A 16,680-nucleotide genomic window follows, 5' to 3' on the forward strand; every position below is an offset into this window, starting at 1 on the left:
AAATGTGTATTTACCTAATGACTGGGAACAGAATAAAAAGCAAGAGTCCTTTCAAATACGTGATCCAGTGTTTTTTTGAAAAGCAAATCAATGCAAGCTAATGTGGAAAAAGATCTCTACTAGCACATTCTTCCCTAGAGATCGGTTGACATGTCCTCAAATTTGGGAGTTTGCAGAACAGCATAAGAGAATCTGTTCAATTAAAATTTCAAGGGAGAAAAAAATTAAATTCATTTCTTGGAAGTATATTTATTTGCAGATTGCCCTTTTTTTTTTCCTTCCCTTTTTTAAACAACAGTTGGGTAGTCTATTGTACATCTTGGAGGTAAAGTTTAGACATTTGGAGTTGCTAGTATGAAGGAAAAAAAGGAAATCTTAGCTGTCAGTCAGAGTCAGTGCAGGTTTGCTTTTTCCAGGAAATTCTCTAGTGCATTGACCAGTGCAGCATTTAAAATGACACAACTCATGGTGCTTCTGCTACTGTCTTTAATTATTATATTGGCTAATTTTTGTACAGTGCTTTGAAAATGTAAAGCACTGTATGAGTGCTAAGTATTATTACTACAATTATTCCCCTGGGAGATTATTTCACAGACTAATAGACTTCACAGTTAAGAAATATTTCTTGATCGTAAGCCTAAATTTTCCCTTTGATCATTTCCATTCCTTTGCTCATAGCTACACTTCTTTGGCTCATCCTAAACAATTCCTTGGTATTAACGTACCACCTCTAAATCTCTACAGACAGTTTGCATGTATGCTCTTAGTCTGTCTGTGTGACTTGTTGTTGAGATCTTGCTTCATAAATCCTCCAGATGCTTAATCTTTTCCTCACATTCTCTCTAGGGTTTTTTTTTTTCCCCCTTTTTTTTTTTTTTTTTTTTTTTTTGTCAGGCTGCAAATATTCGCAGTCTTTTTGGACATAGTTTTATAAAATGCTCTGCAAAACAGAACTGACTCCATCCTTTTCCCAGATATCGTGCTTCAGTACACGCATCTCAAAACTGCATCTCCTTATGGCCTTAAAGAAATTCTTTTACACAGCTGTACAATTGTTCTCAATGAAAATCTGACTGGCATAAAGGCAGGAGAGGAGAAGGGATAGGGGTTTGCTCTTGAGTTCAGTAGGTTGAAGAAGTCTCCCCTCCTCATTCTTGGTTTTGAAGTTTTCCCGAGTCTCACTTCTGTGGTTTAAAATATTTCACCCTCTTGTTTCAGGAGCTTGTCTTTGCTGTGTTGCTTCATTGAAATGAGCATGGATTTGTTCAGTAGTTGAGCTGTACTGCAGCTTTGTACTTGCTTTTTAAACACATAAACACAAATCTGCTGTTGGATGGTATGACAGTAGAAAATAAGGGCATCCAAGGGGGAAACTTGGGAAACCTGGACTTCAGAAGATTGCTATGAGAGGCAGAATTTTAACTTTTCACCTGCTTCCCATCTAGCTCATTTCCTCTATTGACTACTTCTGTCTGAAAGAAATCTGTGGTTAGAATAGAATTCATTTTGTAATATTAACTTCATGAACAAAGGAAAACCTGAATACAAAGTTAATGTGAGCATATAGGCAGGAGACCATACATCTATTTTTGCTTTCAAGGCAGACAACACGATCTGAAAAATTGTCCTGCAGTCCCTGTTTTTCAAAGAAATGGATAAATATCCTCTAAATCTACAGTTACAGTAAGTGGCACTGGCTAATGATTTGATTTGAGGATTGAGAGCGCAGTCTGGATTTACTCTTTGTGCATTAACGCAGGTCAAATGGACACAGGCTGCATTTTAAATCAGTAATGGAAGGCTGAAGCCTGCCTTAAACCAATCACATCAGCCTTACCCAAGACCGATTGATCCCGAGAGACTGAGCCCTGTGAGCATAGCTTTTATATGAATGGACTCTGTGCAGCCTGAAGTTTCATTCATAAAATGGATGCTGAAGGGGGAAGAAAAAAACCAACCCACACACGCCAAACCCTGGAATGTCCATTTATGCGGAGCTGAAGGGTGTAGTGTTCCCTCAGCTGCTGCTTTTGCCAGTTGCCTTCAAGTAATGATTAATGCTCCTTGGCCCTGCCTGCCTGTAACCTGACACCATTTATGGCCTTGGTGTGTTTCTAATGTATAGTGAATGAGAAGGCTACATTCTCAAATCAGAAACATAAACAGGAACTGGTTGGTCTGAATTCCATTCAAATATGTCACTTCAGCCGTGCAGTGTTTGTCCAACTTCGATTTTACAGGCAGGGGACGGGGCGGGGGAGAAAAAGCAACACAGACATTTTTGCAGTAAGATTACCAACAAAAGGAGCGAGGGAGAAAGAAAATACTGCTGTCTTTTGTTGAATTCAAAGGGAAGTGATGTTTAAAATACATTTTACAGTTACTGAGGTTAATAAAAGCAAATACATGATTTTAAAGTATGCTCAAAAGATCAGCTCCATGTGGAATTTCAATTCAGAGCTGAATGTATGAGCCTTTGTTTTCCTGTTCTGCTGTATAAAAAGTTACACATCGCCTAGACAGGCTGTTGACATCTGGTCTCAGAAAATGCATTAGATGTTGTCATAGATCTAAAAACCAAAGTTGTGGAAAGGAAGCTGTTTGCTTAAGGTTTTTTTTTCTGTATGTGTGTAATAATTCCACTTAGATGTAAGCTGGTGGGGCCAAATCTAGTTCTCCAGTAGGTTTTTGTCAAATGAGGTGTAAGAAATTAGGCTTAACAAATTTTAATTAGCTATTTTTTTGAAGGGAATGTGTGTATCTATGAGTGCACAGACTTGTAGATTCCCCCCCCCAATTGGTTGTATGAAGGCTAGTGAGAGACAAAAGGATGAACAAAACCTTCCATTCTGAATGTTTTTAAACTGCATAATGATTTGCAAAAAGAATGCTTAATTTTTAGGTTGATTTTTAGAGAAGATAGTGACTCTATTTCACCCAGGTAACTTCAGTGCACCTACTTTTTTCATGTTGAACCTGCTCATGAAAAAACAATGCTGACTTTTGTATTGCCAGGATTTTACCAATTTGTAGGACTCTGTTGTAAGTACATGGCTTCTGAGGGGATAGTGCTTTTAAAGGTGGTTGAACTTAAACCTGATCCACCAGCATTTGAGTTGTGAAATATGCTCAAGCAATTCTTGTATAGGGAGATTGTCATTAGTTCTAGTATTTCTGCCTTAGTTCTAGTATTTCTGCCTGAATGTCTCTTTTTGGAGAGACATACAAGTTTTAATCTTAAATGTGTTCTGCAGGTTTACAAAATCGTAGGTTTCGTGGTCAAAAAGAATCATTTGGTACTTATCCCCACAAAACACAGATTGTGCATTTTTCTTTGTGATGCCTGGTGCCACCTTAGCCACTTGTTATGATCTAGTTTAAAGAATTGCCTTTCTTACCTAAAAAGCTCTGCCTGTTTTCCAGTATTGCTTTTCACCCTTGGGCTGGTCAGAGCTTCTCAGTGGTGGTAAACAGCTGCTTTCCACCCAGAGGCTAAATGTGTTTCAGTGGTGGATGAAGCACTCCTTTGTAAACAGTTTGTCAGGGCTCTTGGAAATCCATGAACAGAAAAGTTAGTCGCAGCGTGATTGTGATGTTTTAAGTTTGAGGCCAGAACTGTGATGTGTTGTAGCTTGAACATTTTATTTTAAAAAGGCTACCTTTTGTCTCTGCACTTGGTAAAAAACTCTCCCACTGCACCAACCACCTCTCCATGTACCAGAGAAGTGCTTGTATTGCTCAAGTAAGCACTTGGTGAAGCTCTGCAAGGCACCGAAGGGGGGACCGGTGTACTCACAGTGTGTGTAGCACAGGGTCAGGCTGACCCGTGTGAGTGGCCCTTGGGAGCTAGGTTGGTCCCAGCTACCAGAGGGGCTTGTGCATGCCCTTCTGTGCCTGGTAGCACAAAGGGAAAGAATCTGCATGTACTGTATTTCTTGCCTATAGGAAGAGAAGTCGCACAGCACATTTAAGTCTGTCTGTATAGATATACCAACTCTGAGTTGCTGAAATAGGAGCCAAAACCCCATGTAATTACTTCTCAGACCAAAAGGACAATTGAGGAGGATACGGTGTAAGTTAAATTACAGGACTGGCTGTATCCACTGCCAGTGGAGTCCCTCCAAATTTTGGGGGAACTGCTCCTTTGGGAGCAGTTCCTTTTGGGAACTGTTCTTAATATGACTTAGTTGGTAATAAAGTGTAAATCGGAGAAGTAGGTGGGCAAACAATAAGAAGATTCCAGTTTTAGTGTCATCACTTTGTTTTATAGCTGTAGGGAAGCTGTAAGACAGCCGCTTGCCAGTACACGGTAGCATTCACCTGACCTGCCATGCAGATACCAAGGCCAAGCAGGTAGCTCAGCTTCTTCACCCACCCTGTTTCAGATTGTACACACCTTCTAAGCCTCAATCTCCCTGTGTCTCTCTCTGCACTTGCACATATGTAATGCAATACTTCTGTATCACACTGTGCTTTGTCACATGCACGTGGGTAGTGCGCTGGGCCTCCACATCTTCAGATGATGTTGATAAAGTGAACTAAAAAGTAATTCAGAGTTAGAGTGTAATGTAACAACGTGTCCTTTAATTAGGAAGGCTATGTATGGTCAGAAACAGGAACTGCCGAAGAATAAATCTTGGTTCAGGTTTCCAGTTCCTGCTTTGCTCTGCTTCATTCAGAAGAAGACAGTCGCTTCATCCCATTGCCTGCAGAAGCTTCGTCTTCCCTGTGTCTCGCCTAGCTAGGGATGCGGGCTGAAATTCTGTTTGTTTCTACGCAGGGTGTGATTGTGGGTCTGAAACCTGGTCCTTATCTATGAAAAACAATCAGAAAAGAGGATTTAAGGATTCCTTACCCGCTTTGAGTTATACAGGGCTGAGACAACCTAACCCTTTAAATTCTGATATGATAATTAATATGAAATACTTCCTTACCAAGGGACCACTCAAGTGTCTTACTCGATAATGAAACCTAGAACCTGTGCCTGCTAAATTCAATAGCAGATTTTTCTTGTCCTGAGGAAGTCTGTCTGGGCTTTTTCTGCTTTGATCTATTTTGACTAAGGCACAGCAGAGCTTATTTCCAGTGTTTTTCTCTGTGGCAGTCCCAGATGAGAAGGCATTTCTGCAGTGTCTAGATTGCACGTAATTTTAAAACAACACCTACTGGGAAAAAGTGGTTTCAAACCAACATGATATAAGGCCATATTAATTGTTTTAAGATGACTGCTATGTTGCTGTTAGCAAGAGGAGCAATGAAGAATGACCTCTAAGTATTCCAAATTAATAATAAAAGATAAATTAATTTTCTTACATCTCCATATTTTCAGTTAGCTTGGATTTTCTTAAAGGGACTGTGCTATTCTTGAGATGATGTAACTTCACAATGTGAATTACTTCATTAAAAGTCTGAAATAAGCTTGTTGTGTGTCCTAAATCCAGGCACATTTTTCTTCAAAGACTAAAAAGTGCTAAAAGGTGATAGAATCAGTCACCTCAGACACTTGCATCCTGCCCTGGAAGTATTTTATGCCTACTTCGGTCTTACTTGTTGTCTTCAAACAATGCTTTAAGGAGAAGAAAACATATAATTGCTCTGTAATTTCTGCACTAAAATGTTTTCTTTTGAAGTAGCTCCGCTTAGCTTGTAAAAATACTTCTGGGTCTTAGTCAACCATTTAGTACAATTTAAAACTGCAATGCTAAATTTCATTGGTTGGACTTTTTATTAGATAAGGTAGAAATGAAAGCAGCAGGCAATTTAATTAGCAGTAATTTTTCTGGGCAAGTCATTACTTTGATGAACTTCAGAGCAATGTTTATGGCTCCTAATTAACCATGTTAGTCATTTGATTGAATAATCACTTTGGAAATGTTTCTACAATTTGATTAGAGTCTGACCCACTCTGATAGTCATAAATTAACTGATAGCACTTTAGGATAACAAGACTCTAGTTACTTTACGAGAAATAAACTCTTCCTTGCTGTATTTTTCGGTCCTCTGTGGACTGTTTAAGCATAAGCTAACCAGAAGATTAAGTAATGTTGGTACAAACAATGCTTGCCTTAAAAAGACTCCAGATGTTAATTATAATTGACTTAGGAGCATGGGAGATGAAACCCCAAGTTGGCTAAGAACACGCTTCTCGGATGCCTGCATAATTCTTTATTCCATATACTCAGCTGTATCACTTTGCAAGAGTGGAGTTCATGAGTCAAAAAGGGGTTTGCTGCCAATACTGGTGAATTTTTACCTAAAATAGAAAATAGCATCTGTTTCAGTTCTACAACTTCCTCTTTTTTTACGTAGATTTTTCCATTCTCCTTAAAATTCAATTTACTTGGTAACATGAGTGATTCCTTGCAGGTGAACCACTACTTGTAGCCTTGACTTGTAGTCTACAGAGCTATACTTGACTCGGGTGATTACTGAATCACTGATTCCTGTGGTTGCTCAGAATAGCTGCCTGAGATGTTAGAGATTCTCAAGGCCTGAGCAGGCAGGCACTGAGCGTTTCATCGAGAGAGGAGGTAATGAAGAGTTTGGCACAGATGTGCAAGAGAGACCTTGGACTGTTAGAGGAAACTTATTATTACTGCCCTGTGTTTCACTTGTTTTGTGAAGTCAGTGTAAAACCTCATTTTCTTATCCTGCCAAATCTTTGATACTCATCACTAGTCAGTGAACAGTGAAATTTGGAATCACAGTCTGAAAGAGTCTGTAGGCAGTGTTGGAAAAATAATGTCTGCTCTTTTGACCTCTGCTTGCATCTCTTGAAGAGTTACAAGTTACTGGTAACAGATTGCATAGCTTAGGGTAGGAGTCTACCACAAGATCAAATAGACTTTGTTAAGCAAGACTTTTGATATCCAAGAAGTGAGTTAAACATGGTCTAGAAGGGCAAACATTTATGGTGTATTTCTGTTTGCAAGTCCCTGTGCACAGGGTGTGGCTGCTTGGGGACAGTGTAAGACATGGAGTCTAAAAAGCAACATCCTACTCTAAATTCACTCTGACATTCCTTGTATTAATGTAGAATTTATAAGTCTCCAGTGTGATTGGCAGGCTTTTCTGTGTAATTGATTAAAAATATAAGGTCAAATTTGTTACAAAGATAGATATACAAGCACAGGGTTTAAAGTATTTGTGTGGATTTTTTGGTCCATGAGTGGTCTACAGTGTAATTGTCATGGGAGTCAGCTTTCAGCAAAGTTGATTACGTTAAAGGTTTGAGTTCAAGTGCCTATGTTAGATGGGATCTGTGATCCTCACATTCTGATTTTCTCCTCCTCCATGCCTCGTGCGTGCTGCTCTGAAATGCTGACTGTGTGTTGACAGGTTCACCCTCGCTGTAACTTGCATCCTTTTTGTTGCTCTTCTGCCTGCAGCCTGTCTCATTGATAACCTGCACACTTTTAATTCCAGACAGTCTTTTTACTAGCATTGTCGTCTTCTCCTTTCAGAAGTGCCTAGCTGCCATTCCATTTACATGAGGCAAGAAGGCTTCCTGGCTCACCCAAACAGAACAGAAGTTAAGTTTTCTATTATGTACCACTTTTGTATGAGAGAAACGTAAAAAACAAAAAAAAACTGGAGGGATTTGGGGTTCACTGATTTAATTCTGCTGCTGGGAAGACTCTCATCATCTTTCTTTCCCTTCTCAGTCTTCAGTTTCTGATGCACTGATTTTTTTTGTAGCTTCTTTTAGTGCCACAGGTTGATCAGGATAGAAGCAATTTTATTATGAATTTACTCATTTTGCTTTTCAAGGCCTCTAGCAGTTGAAAGGAAGAGACGCTTAAAAATTTGTCCATTATTTCACCCTCAAGTGATACTTTCCAGGCTATTGGTGTGACAGGCTCACTTAACTGTTAAGTAACCCATTTTATACTTTAAATTCAGTGAAGGTTTTTGGCTTTTCTTTTTGTTACGATTTCTGCAATGTTTTGGTGCTGCTTAGACCCAAATTGTACAGCCACGTGATATGTACGAAAACTTCCAGTGACTTCACTAGGGTAAAGCTTTATATAAAAGTACTTTATATGTATTAAAAATAAGGTGGCCAACAGAACTAAGAAAAAATGACTACTGAAAGGGAGGTTGTACCCTCCACTCTCCTGCTTTGGTGTATCTTTCTTGACAATATGTGATATTTCTGTTTGTTTGTTTAGGGTTTATTTGTTTTTTTTCCAAGGGGCAAATTTCACAAACATGAGAGTAATTGGTTTTGAGATTGATGAGAATTCAGACAAATGTATGAATCAAAGTCCTCTAAGTAAGACTTCATTCACTAGTGAAAAGACACAACTAGAAAGATAACAAATCTGGCTAAAAGCCCAACTCCTTCTGGGGTGGAATAAAGGCAGAAAATAGAAGTAAAAGGTAGTGTTTAACAAGGAGGGTGAAACAGGAGATGGAAATTTATAACAGTCTTGATATATGAAATTATATGAAGTATAGAAGCTTGATAAGGGAGATGAAAGACATCAGGGAAAAATCCACAAACTGCAGGGCTAAGGTCAACGGATTTGAGTTTTAATCATAGCACAGATAGGGGGAAACCAATCTTAGACGTGTTACGCACTCATAAGTACTTGGAGGTGGTAAAATTGTTATGAATGACGTAGAAAAAGCAGTGATCTTCAGTAAATATTTGTTTTCTGTATTTGGAAATCAGTCAACATGATTTTATGGAATAAAGGTCATGTCAAATCTGATTTTATTCTTTGCTGAGATTAAAGGTTTGATTGTTAAAGATACTTGCATTGTATAGTTAGACTTTTTATGGCATTCAATTTGCCACTGCATTACATTCTGATTAAGAAGTTAGCACAAAGCAATATCAATAAAGTACACATTAAATACATTAAGACCTGGCCAACTGACAGATGTAAAAGTGGCTGTCACTGGGCAATCATCTCTGAATGGATTGTTTCTACTATAGTTCTGTAGGAATTGATATCAGGAGTGTTGCTATTCAACATTTTCGGTAAAGATACGGAACAAAGTTAATAGATAACTTTATGGCACAAAGATAGGCAGAGGGGTAAATACCAGGCAGGACAGGGCAGTCACACAAAACAATTTGAATTGTTCAGTAATCTGGGCACATTAAACAAAATGGTTTTTTTAATATGCTGAATGTAGATCAGGCTTACGGAGCTGGGAAACAGTATATGAGAAAAAATGATTTTGAGATGGGCCTCCTCCTCCTCGGCTTCACAGTGGGAAACTAGCCCAACCAAACATTGCAACTGTATGGCAAAAAGGCCTTCTGTAATATTTGCACAGTCAAAAGGAAGGTCATAGGGAGGCAGAAGAGGAGGAGATGTTTTGTCTTGCTAAGTAGCACTGGTGAGGCTGATACTGGCATGCAATACAGTTCTGGTTAAACGAAACATAAAAATAATACTGAAAAGGAGGAGTGTGTGCAAAATAGAGTGGTAGAAAGAATGCAGGATTGCAGAAAGTGTCTTTTAACAACAAAAATTACATCTTACAGAATGATCTTAATTGGAAGAAACATCAAGGGGGGGGTAACTTCTGCGAGTGTGAGGAGGAAATACCAAGTAGGACCTTTTTAGTCTCGCAGGGAGAAGACCTGAAGGAACTAATAGTTAAAATTCAAAGCCATGGTAGTTCAAACAGGAAATGAGACAAACATTTTGGAATAAGTCATAGAGAAAAATGGGTGCTTTTTCACTTTTGCAGGTGGAGATTAACAGTCTTTTGGGAATGCACACATTAATTAAACACCCCTGTACTGAGGCCAAAATGTTGTGATTGGGCGGTGTGTAAAGGATGTGGGATATTAATCTGATTCCTATATGACTTAGTGTTCCCTCTGGCATTAAGCCTATGATCTCTTCTTTCTCCATGCATCTTTTATATAAACACCTCTCTCTCTTTAACTTACAGGCTGTATGTATGAAAAGGGACCTAGGCAGTTTTATGATGACACTTGCGTTGTTCCAGAGAAGTTTGACGGTATGTATGACACATCTCTCTTTTTCTTGTGTGGGGAGATGAAAAAGGAAGAGATGAGGGACTTTTCTCTGTTGCTGATCAAAAAAGCTCGGTAACGTTCCAATTTAGGATTCCTTAACACACCATTTGCAGTGCGCCCAACCAAAGCTGACCTTTGTCTCTTGAAAGCAAAGTCTCCTCTTCAATAGGATGTCGTTTGACTTTTGCCAGGGAAAGATGCTGTATCCAGAGTTGCAGCAGAGGAGCTCAGTTCCTGTACTGTTGAGAAAGTAATAGGAGGATTTCCATTGCACTGATGATCACATACCACTTGTTGTTCGAGATTTAATGAAAGCTGTTCTTATAATTAACAAAATGGCAGAGAAAAGCAGCAGCTTTGGTTTTACTGAGGATTAAGCCTCTTCTCTCGCTATCTGTGAAGTGATGAATAGTGGGGAGTGAGCGTATAGGGCATTTTTGTGTTTGTGTCAGTTTATTTGCACTAGGTTAAACATTGTACTAGTGGTTTATTTTTCAGTGGGATTGATAACAAATCAATGATCTTTTCACAACACTACCCATTACAACAGATTTTTTTTCAAGAGGGATTCTGAGGTCAATTAAAATAAATAGTCCAAATTATCCTCAGTTACTCTGATGTAAAATCAGTTTCCCGGTGTAACTCAGTTGATTTCAGATTTATTTCATTACAGACGAAGTAGATGGACTCAGTATTTCTTGATGGTGACTCTGTTAGTCTGCAACTTTGGGAAGTAATTTGGAGACCAGTTACTTAAATTTGCTAGAGTGGCTTCTTTGTGTTAATGTACATATGTCCAGCTTTATTTATTTTAGCAGGAAAGATTAGATACTTTCTGATAAACTTGTGGACAGCTCTCTGACCATAGCTAAGAGTAGAGCTGGAGAACTCTTGGGGTTTTTCTCCTACTTTATTTTGTTTGTTTTCCCCTGAGAATAACTTATATGGATTACAAAACTATTGCATGTCTGGCTGCATTTGTTGTGTTTGCTGAAGAATGGGAGACTAAAATGAAAGTAACCTGAAGAATTACACATTCCTCAAACAGAGGGATCACATGCATTTCAGGGTTGGTAAGGAATAGCAAGAAATAAATAGAGGATTTTAAATAAAATTAGACCTTAGCAAAGATTGCTCAATCTAGTATTGCAGCGTCACTGGATTGACATGTTCGCTGAAAGGGTGATTTACTGAAAGTCTACTTTATACACTGGCTTTGGAATGTATGCTACCACCCCCCTTTTTAAAGCACATTGTGTCAGGTGTTTTTTCTTCCCCAAAAATGGTTGTGGACCTGATCTGTTTTCAGTACCAGTGGCAAATTCATATTCACATTTATGGGAATGGGATCAGACCCTGTACTACAAGAAGTTAAAACTCTACAGGAGTAGTGTTTGTCTATGTCTTTCTTGAAAATCCTTTTTGTTTGTTCGGGTTTTGTTCAGAGAAGGGAATGAAAAAGGAAAAGAAATACAAATAAAGTAAAAAAAAAATGTTTGGAAATATTTGTGTGCTTGCAATGCAAGCAGTCTGCTGCTAGCTTCTATGACTGTCCATTGAGAGAACACCTTGTACTCTAGAAGACTGATGTTGTGATACAAATAGGTGTGTTTATACTTGTAGCATGATGACTTTTGAGGAAAAAATAGCAGATGTGTCATCATGTTTTGGCCAGTAAAGCAAAAGTGGGATGAGCCCAGGACTGTCTTGATGCTTCAGAAGAAGATTCTCAGCTGCTTCGTTTGAAATCAAAGATCGGCACAGGCGAAGAATCTGATCCTCTGCAATACTACACTTGCTATTTGCACATTGCTCAGCTATCATTAAAAGAAAAATCCTGTCCTTGAAAAAGATGGCCTTTCAGGACTGGAACTTCAGCCTCACATAAACCAAAAGCCTTGTGTTGATTTATTTGTTTTCCACAGCTATTGACTCAATTTTCTTTCCTGATTACAAAAGGAAGTGCTCCATTTTTAATACTATTATTCTTACTTTCACTGTGTGGAGCTGTTCTGTAATGGCCATCAGAGCATCCTCATGTTGTGTTTGAATGTAAAGTCCTGCCTTTCCGTATTAAACAGGTCACACAGGTCACACTGCTTATTGGAGGGTATTGCTGTTCTGGTAGTTGAAATGAGGAGTTTTACCAGCATATCAAGGACTGCTGTCATTGTGTACAGAAAAAAAATGCTCTCTGCTTCAGCATCAGACCTTTCAGCTGTTGTTTTTTGCATGAGTTGTTTAGTATGAATATGATTTAAAAATCCAGAGACACAGTATGGATGTAGCAGGATGGTTTTTCATTGGCAGTTTGTGGAACAGCTAGCTGAATATTATTATTGTTTTGTAAAAGCTTCCTCTGGACTTGAAATTTTAAAAGAATTAACCTACTGCTTTTCAGGGGGAATACCAATCTAATATGTAGATATGAGTAAAAGTAATATGTGCTTATATGCAAGTCCAGTATGCCATAGAGGAACTCACATATCTGCAGGATTTGCATACCTATACATAAAGCACATGCCGTTTAAGTCCAAGTCAAATACTTTGTCAAATTTTCCTTAGAAGCATTTGCATGCAAAAGAAGTTTCACTCAAATAGCATTTTGCAGCTTTATGAAGCCTACATTACATTTCCAAAACTGGGGCTTGTGCAAAGTATAAGTACACAAACGCAGTACTTCAGGCACCAGAGTTGCTTACAAAAATAGTTCGTGTTCTTACAGATAGAGGATATTGCAAAATGGTTTGCAAGCGAGATTTGCACGTGTCAGAAATGGGGATAGGCTTAGGGAGACTTCCATAAATCATGACTGAATTTAGGTACTTTTTAGTATATTAATATGTTATTGTAAGAGTGTTTACAGTTAACAGCAGACAGGGGAATGTTGCCTTTGTGGGTGGCTGGGTAGTAGGAATTCTTTCCCTGTGTTTTATTAACCCTAATGACTGCTTTGCTGGTTTATCTGACAAACCGAGTGATGATGCTTTTTGCACATTGCTCATCTAACGTTGTTGCTGTTCTGTGCAGGTGATGTCAAACAGGAGCCAGGCATGTACCGTGAGGGACCCACATATCAACGGCGAGGCTCGCTTCAGCTGTGGCAGTTCTTGGTGGCTCTTCTTGATGACCCATCAAACTCTCACTTCATAGCGTGGACTGGCCGAGGCATGGAATTCAAGCTGATTGAACCAGAGGAGGTGGGTTAGACAGACAGCATGTCCTGACATCCACTGCCCCATCCTGCCAGTTTAATAGTGCTCATTCGGACTTAGGCCTTGTTTTCCTTCAATATTTTGCTTCAGTAGCACTTTAGAAGGGTCACAGAAAGGACCCGCAAGGGAAGTGCTTCGGTTAGGACAGAGGTGCAGTTAAGCATAGACTTGATTCCTAGTCCCACAAAATAATAAAAATACTACAAGTCCTAGAGTTATAAAATACTCGGCATTAATTGTGGGGCCTGGATTTTTCCACTTCATGGATAGAGCTGTGTTTCAAAATCCTTTGAAAACTTGTCCCTGAATAGTCTTTCAACACCAAATATTCTTCAGTATGAAGATGTGGGAACTTGAAACTTTTAGGCTGTAAAGTGAAAGACCCCAAGTCTGACATATGGCAAAGGAGGAGGTTAAGATTGTTAGGCAGTAAAATCTCATCAGAATTATGTAAACCCCCCTCTTTATAGAGTCTTCTTTAGAGTCTTCCTGCTTATTTGTATCATTAGATTGTTTAGTGCACACTTAGATCCTAGACTTGCAAACACTCATGCACATGCACAGCTCTCCTGAACAATGAAGGACTCGTGGGGTGGATAAAATTACTTGTATTCATGAATATTTGCTGAAGCATGACTTAGTTCACTTGTGTGATAAACAGGAATAAATTGAACATTTTATTACGTAAACTTTTTTGGACTAGGTAACATTACATAATTTATCCTGTGTTCTAAACAGTCATGGAAACTGTTGGAAAACCTGGTGTACGTGAATTTTGTTGTAATTCTGATGTGAATGATTTGATTAGAGTTGTCAAAAAGCAGTATCATTCTGATATACTTTTTTGCCCCTTGGACAGGGTTGGGTAATAGAGGAATCTGCAGCAAATTTTCCATCAGATCCCCTCTGAGTTAGAGCTGAGTAGGAAGGTTCGGGGGTGTAAGGCTGCTTCTGTGTTCCACCAGCTATTTCTGCTGTTCGCCATCCATCTGCTGGCATGAGCAATCTGAAAGCTTTCCTGCATTTAAGTTACATCGTCTGCCAACAGCCCTAAGGAGATGATAGAGTAGTTGGGAATGGCGTCAGGACTGATGTCCCTTCCCAACATGGTCTGGCTGACGGGCAGGTTGCTGCAAGGACTGGTGTGCTGGCTCTCATTTGTCTGAGCATCCCCTGCACTAGTGATAGTTACCGTGGCAGATCCTGGCATCTGAGGATTGACCACAGAACAATCTTAGTCAATTTGATACCGAAACTTTGCTGGCAAGTCTGCAGCCTTAGCAGGCTACATGGACTTCTTGGTTGTGTGCCTGGTCCAGAACAGAGTGAAATCTTTGGAAAGTGTTTTGTTTGATTTTGGTGAATGAAGTGTCTAATTTTCCCCCCTGCCCCAGTCTCAGTATCTTTTACCCTCTTAGTTTTGTCTTGCCTTTAAGGTATGTCCAAAGTTTTTCAAGATTGAACAGATTTATAGAAAAACGGTTTCCAGCAGATGGTGCAAAAACTTTATACATTTTATTACCTAAGGAAGGGAAAGTAGCAAAACAAAACCCTAAGGTTTCCTTATTGTGTAATTCCCTGAAGAACTGGATAATTCTGATTTAAGTTAACCAGATCATCTGCTTGTCTGACTTTATAGCAGTTGCTTTGTGGTTCTGAGCAGTGCTGCATCCAAGATCTGGAGGAGGCAGGCTACTTGAAACTTGCCTCACTCCTGTGTGCTCTTAGGGACTACAAAGGAGCCTAAGCTGTTTTCATATGGATGTCATGGATCTGACAGAAACTGTCGATTAAAATAAGAATAGCCTATGGGAGGTTGCACACTTCTGTTGGTTGCCAAGTGTAAATTGAAGGGAAGTGAAAGAGCTTGTTGGTTCAGCTGTGGCAGGTTAGGATGTCAATGACACGACCTTTCCTTCCCATCCCATCCCTTTCTGGAGGTTTATGCCCTTGTAGAAAGGGTGACAACAGAAAATAAGTATGTATCAGCTTGAGCACCATAGTTTATTCAGAAAGTAGATAACTGTGAACTGTGGAGGCTAAGAATCGGGCATAGGTCCATTTATTCTGCCTTGTCACAGGGACAGCAACCTTCAGCAAGGAAGGCGGGGTGGACGGCTAGAAGCCTGAATCCCTTCCACAGAGTGACACTTGATAAATGCTGTGCAGTTTGGGGACAGGAAGACTTACTTACCAAGACTACTTCTGGACCTGCTCACTTATTTAGGAGCGTCAAAATACCACACAATATAGCATATTCTCAACCATTATTTTGTTGTTATCTTTGCTGTGTGTTTGTTTATTATGCAAGCCTGTTATGTTGGGGACTTTTAGGACTCTGATCAATGCAGAAAAAACCTTGGTAGGAATAAACAAAGAGTGATGTAGGCATGTGTCACAAAGATGAATAGGCGAATCAAGGTTATGCATCTAGGCAAAATCTACAACTAGAATAAATCGACATGATGGGAGGTATGTTTCAATACAGCTTACAACATAGCTGAAGTTAGCAGAGCCATGATAATTTACGTAAGTCTGAAAAGCTGCACCACTGAAAGGAAATAATGCTTTCAAAAGATATTTTTAAAATTATTGTCCAGATGGAGATCAAAGTCATGGGTTTTGCTGTTGTTATTTAGTCCCCATTCAATTCTCAGTGCTGCATGTCATCTATGGTTTGCATCAAAAGGCTCCAGACACCTATGGGAAAGTTTCGTAGAGCAGTGTGCAGAGAAGCTGCTTGGCTACTCTCTCCTTTTTCCAGAGCTATATGCATATGCACCTCTCAAACATTTTTATAAAATGTGCTTTAAAGAGTTCATCAGCTCTGACTTTTTTTCCCTCTGGTGACATGATAGTCATTTGTACAGCCAGTAATTGAAATGTCACCAACAGCCAATTATAATTTCAGGTGGGGAATAAGCAGTTAAGCTCTTTAAACAAAAGGTCTCTTTGTCCAGAACTACCTTTGGTGGTAAAACAGGAAGCATAAAGGCAAGTAAAAATCATAAGTCTGAGCAGAAGGCATATTGTTCTCTATGGAATGGCTTCATGAGTTGTTTGCAACTCCCTTTTTGTTATTAATTTTTAAGGGAAATTATACAACTGCAACTATGAAATTTCTGTCCCATCCTTCATACTACCATGTAGTTCTTCCAAGTGATTAACCTGCCTCCTCTGATAATTCATTTTCTTTGCTGAAGTAATATTTAAGACTGGGAATTGGCTTTTGACTTGTATCTCCTAATAATATCAACATTGCTGTTATTCCAAGTACAGTCTGTGTTAGTTCATGAACTAAGTGTGTATGCATGTGTGTTTAATGTAAATTAGTGTTCTGACAGCACGGAAAGCACAGGCATAGTACAATATATCTACAATATCAAACTAAAGAAAAGTTTTTATCTTTCATGAAAGTTTTCTGGTGGAACTTGATAAATATTTTTTGTGTATCATCTC

At 39.1% G+C, this 16,680-nt stretch overlaps 1 protein-coding gene across 4 annotated transcripts in view; it reads left to right on the plus strand.

The window, feature by feature from the left end:
• ETV1 (ets variant 1) overlaps window positions 1-16,680 on the plus strand; it is a 65,634-nt gene that overhangs the window by 44,027 nt on the left and 4,927 nt on the right. For all 4 annotated transcript variants that reach the window (XM_010577641.1, XM_010577642.1, XM_010577644.1 and 1 more), the window contains 4 exons: window positions 7,464-7,531; window position 8,015; window positions 9,919-9,987; window positions 13,037-13,206. In XM_010577641.1, coding sequence (XP_010575943.1) covers window positions 7,464-7,531; window position 8,015; window positions 9,919-9,987; window positions 13,037-13,206 — 308 coding nt within the window. The remainder of the gene's footprint in view (window positions 1-7,463; window positions 7,532-8,014; window positions 8,016-9,918; window positions 9,988-13,036; window positions 13,207-16,680) is intronic.

Source organism: Haliaeetus leucocephalus, unplaced genomic scaffold (genome assembly GCF_000737465.1).
Source record: "Haliaeetus leucocephalus isolate CR32 unplaced genomic scaffold, Haliaeetus_leucocephalus-4.0 Scaffold566, whole genome shotgun sequence".
NCBI classification, from domain to species: domain Eukaryota; kingdom Metazoa; phylum Chordata; class Aves; order Accipitriformes; family Accipitridae; genus Haliaeetus; species Haliaeetus leucocephalus.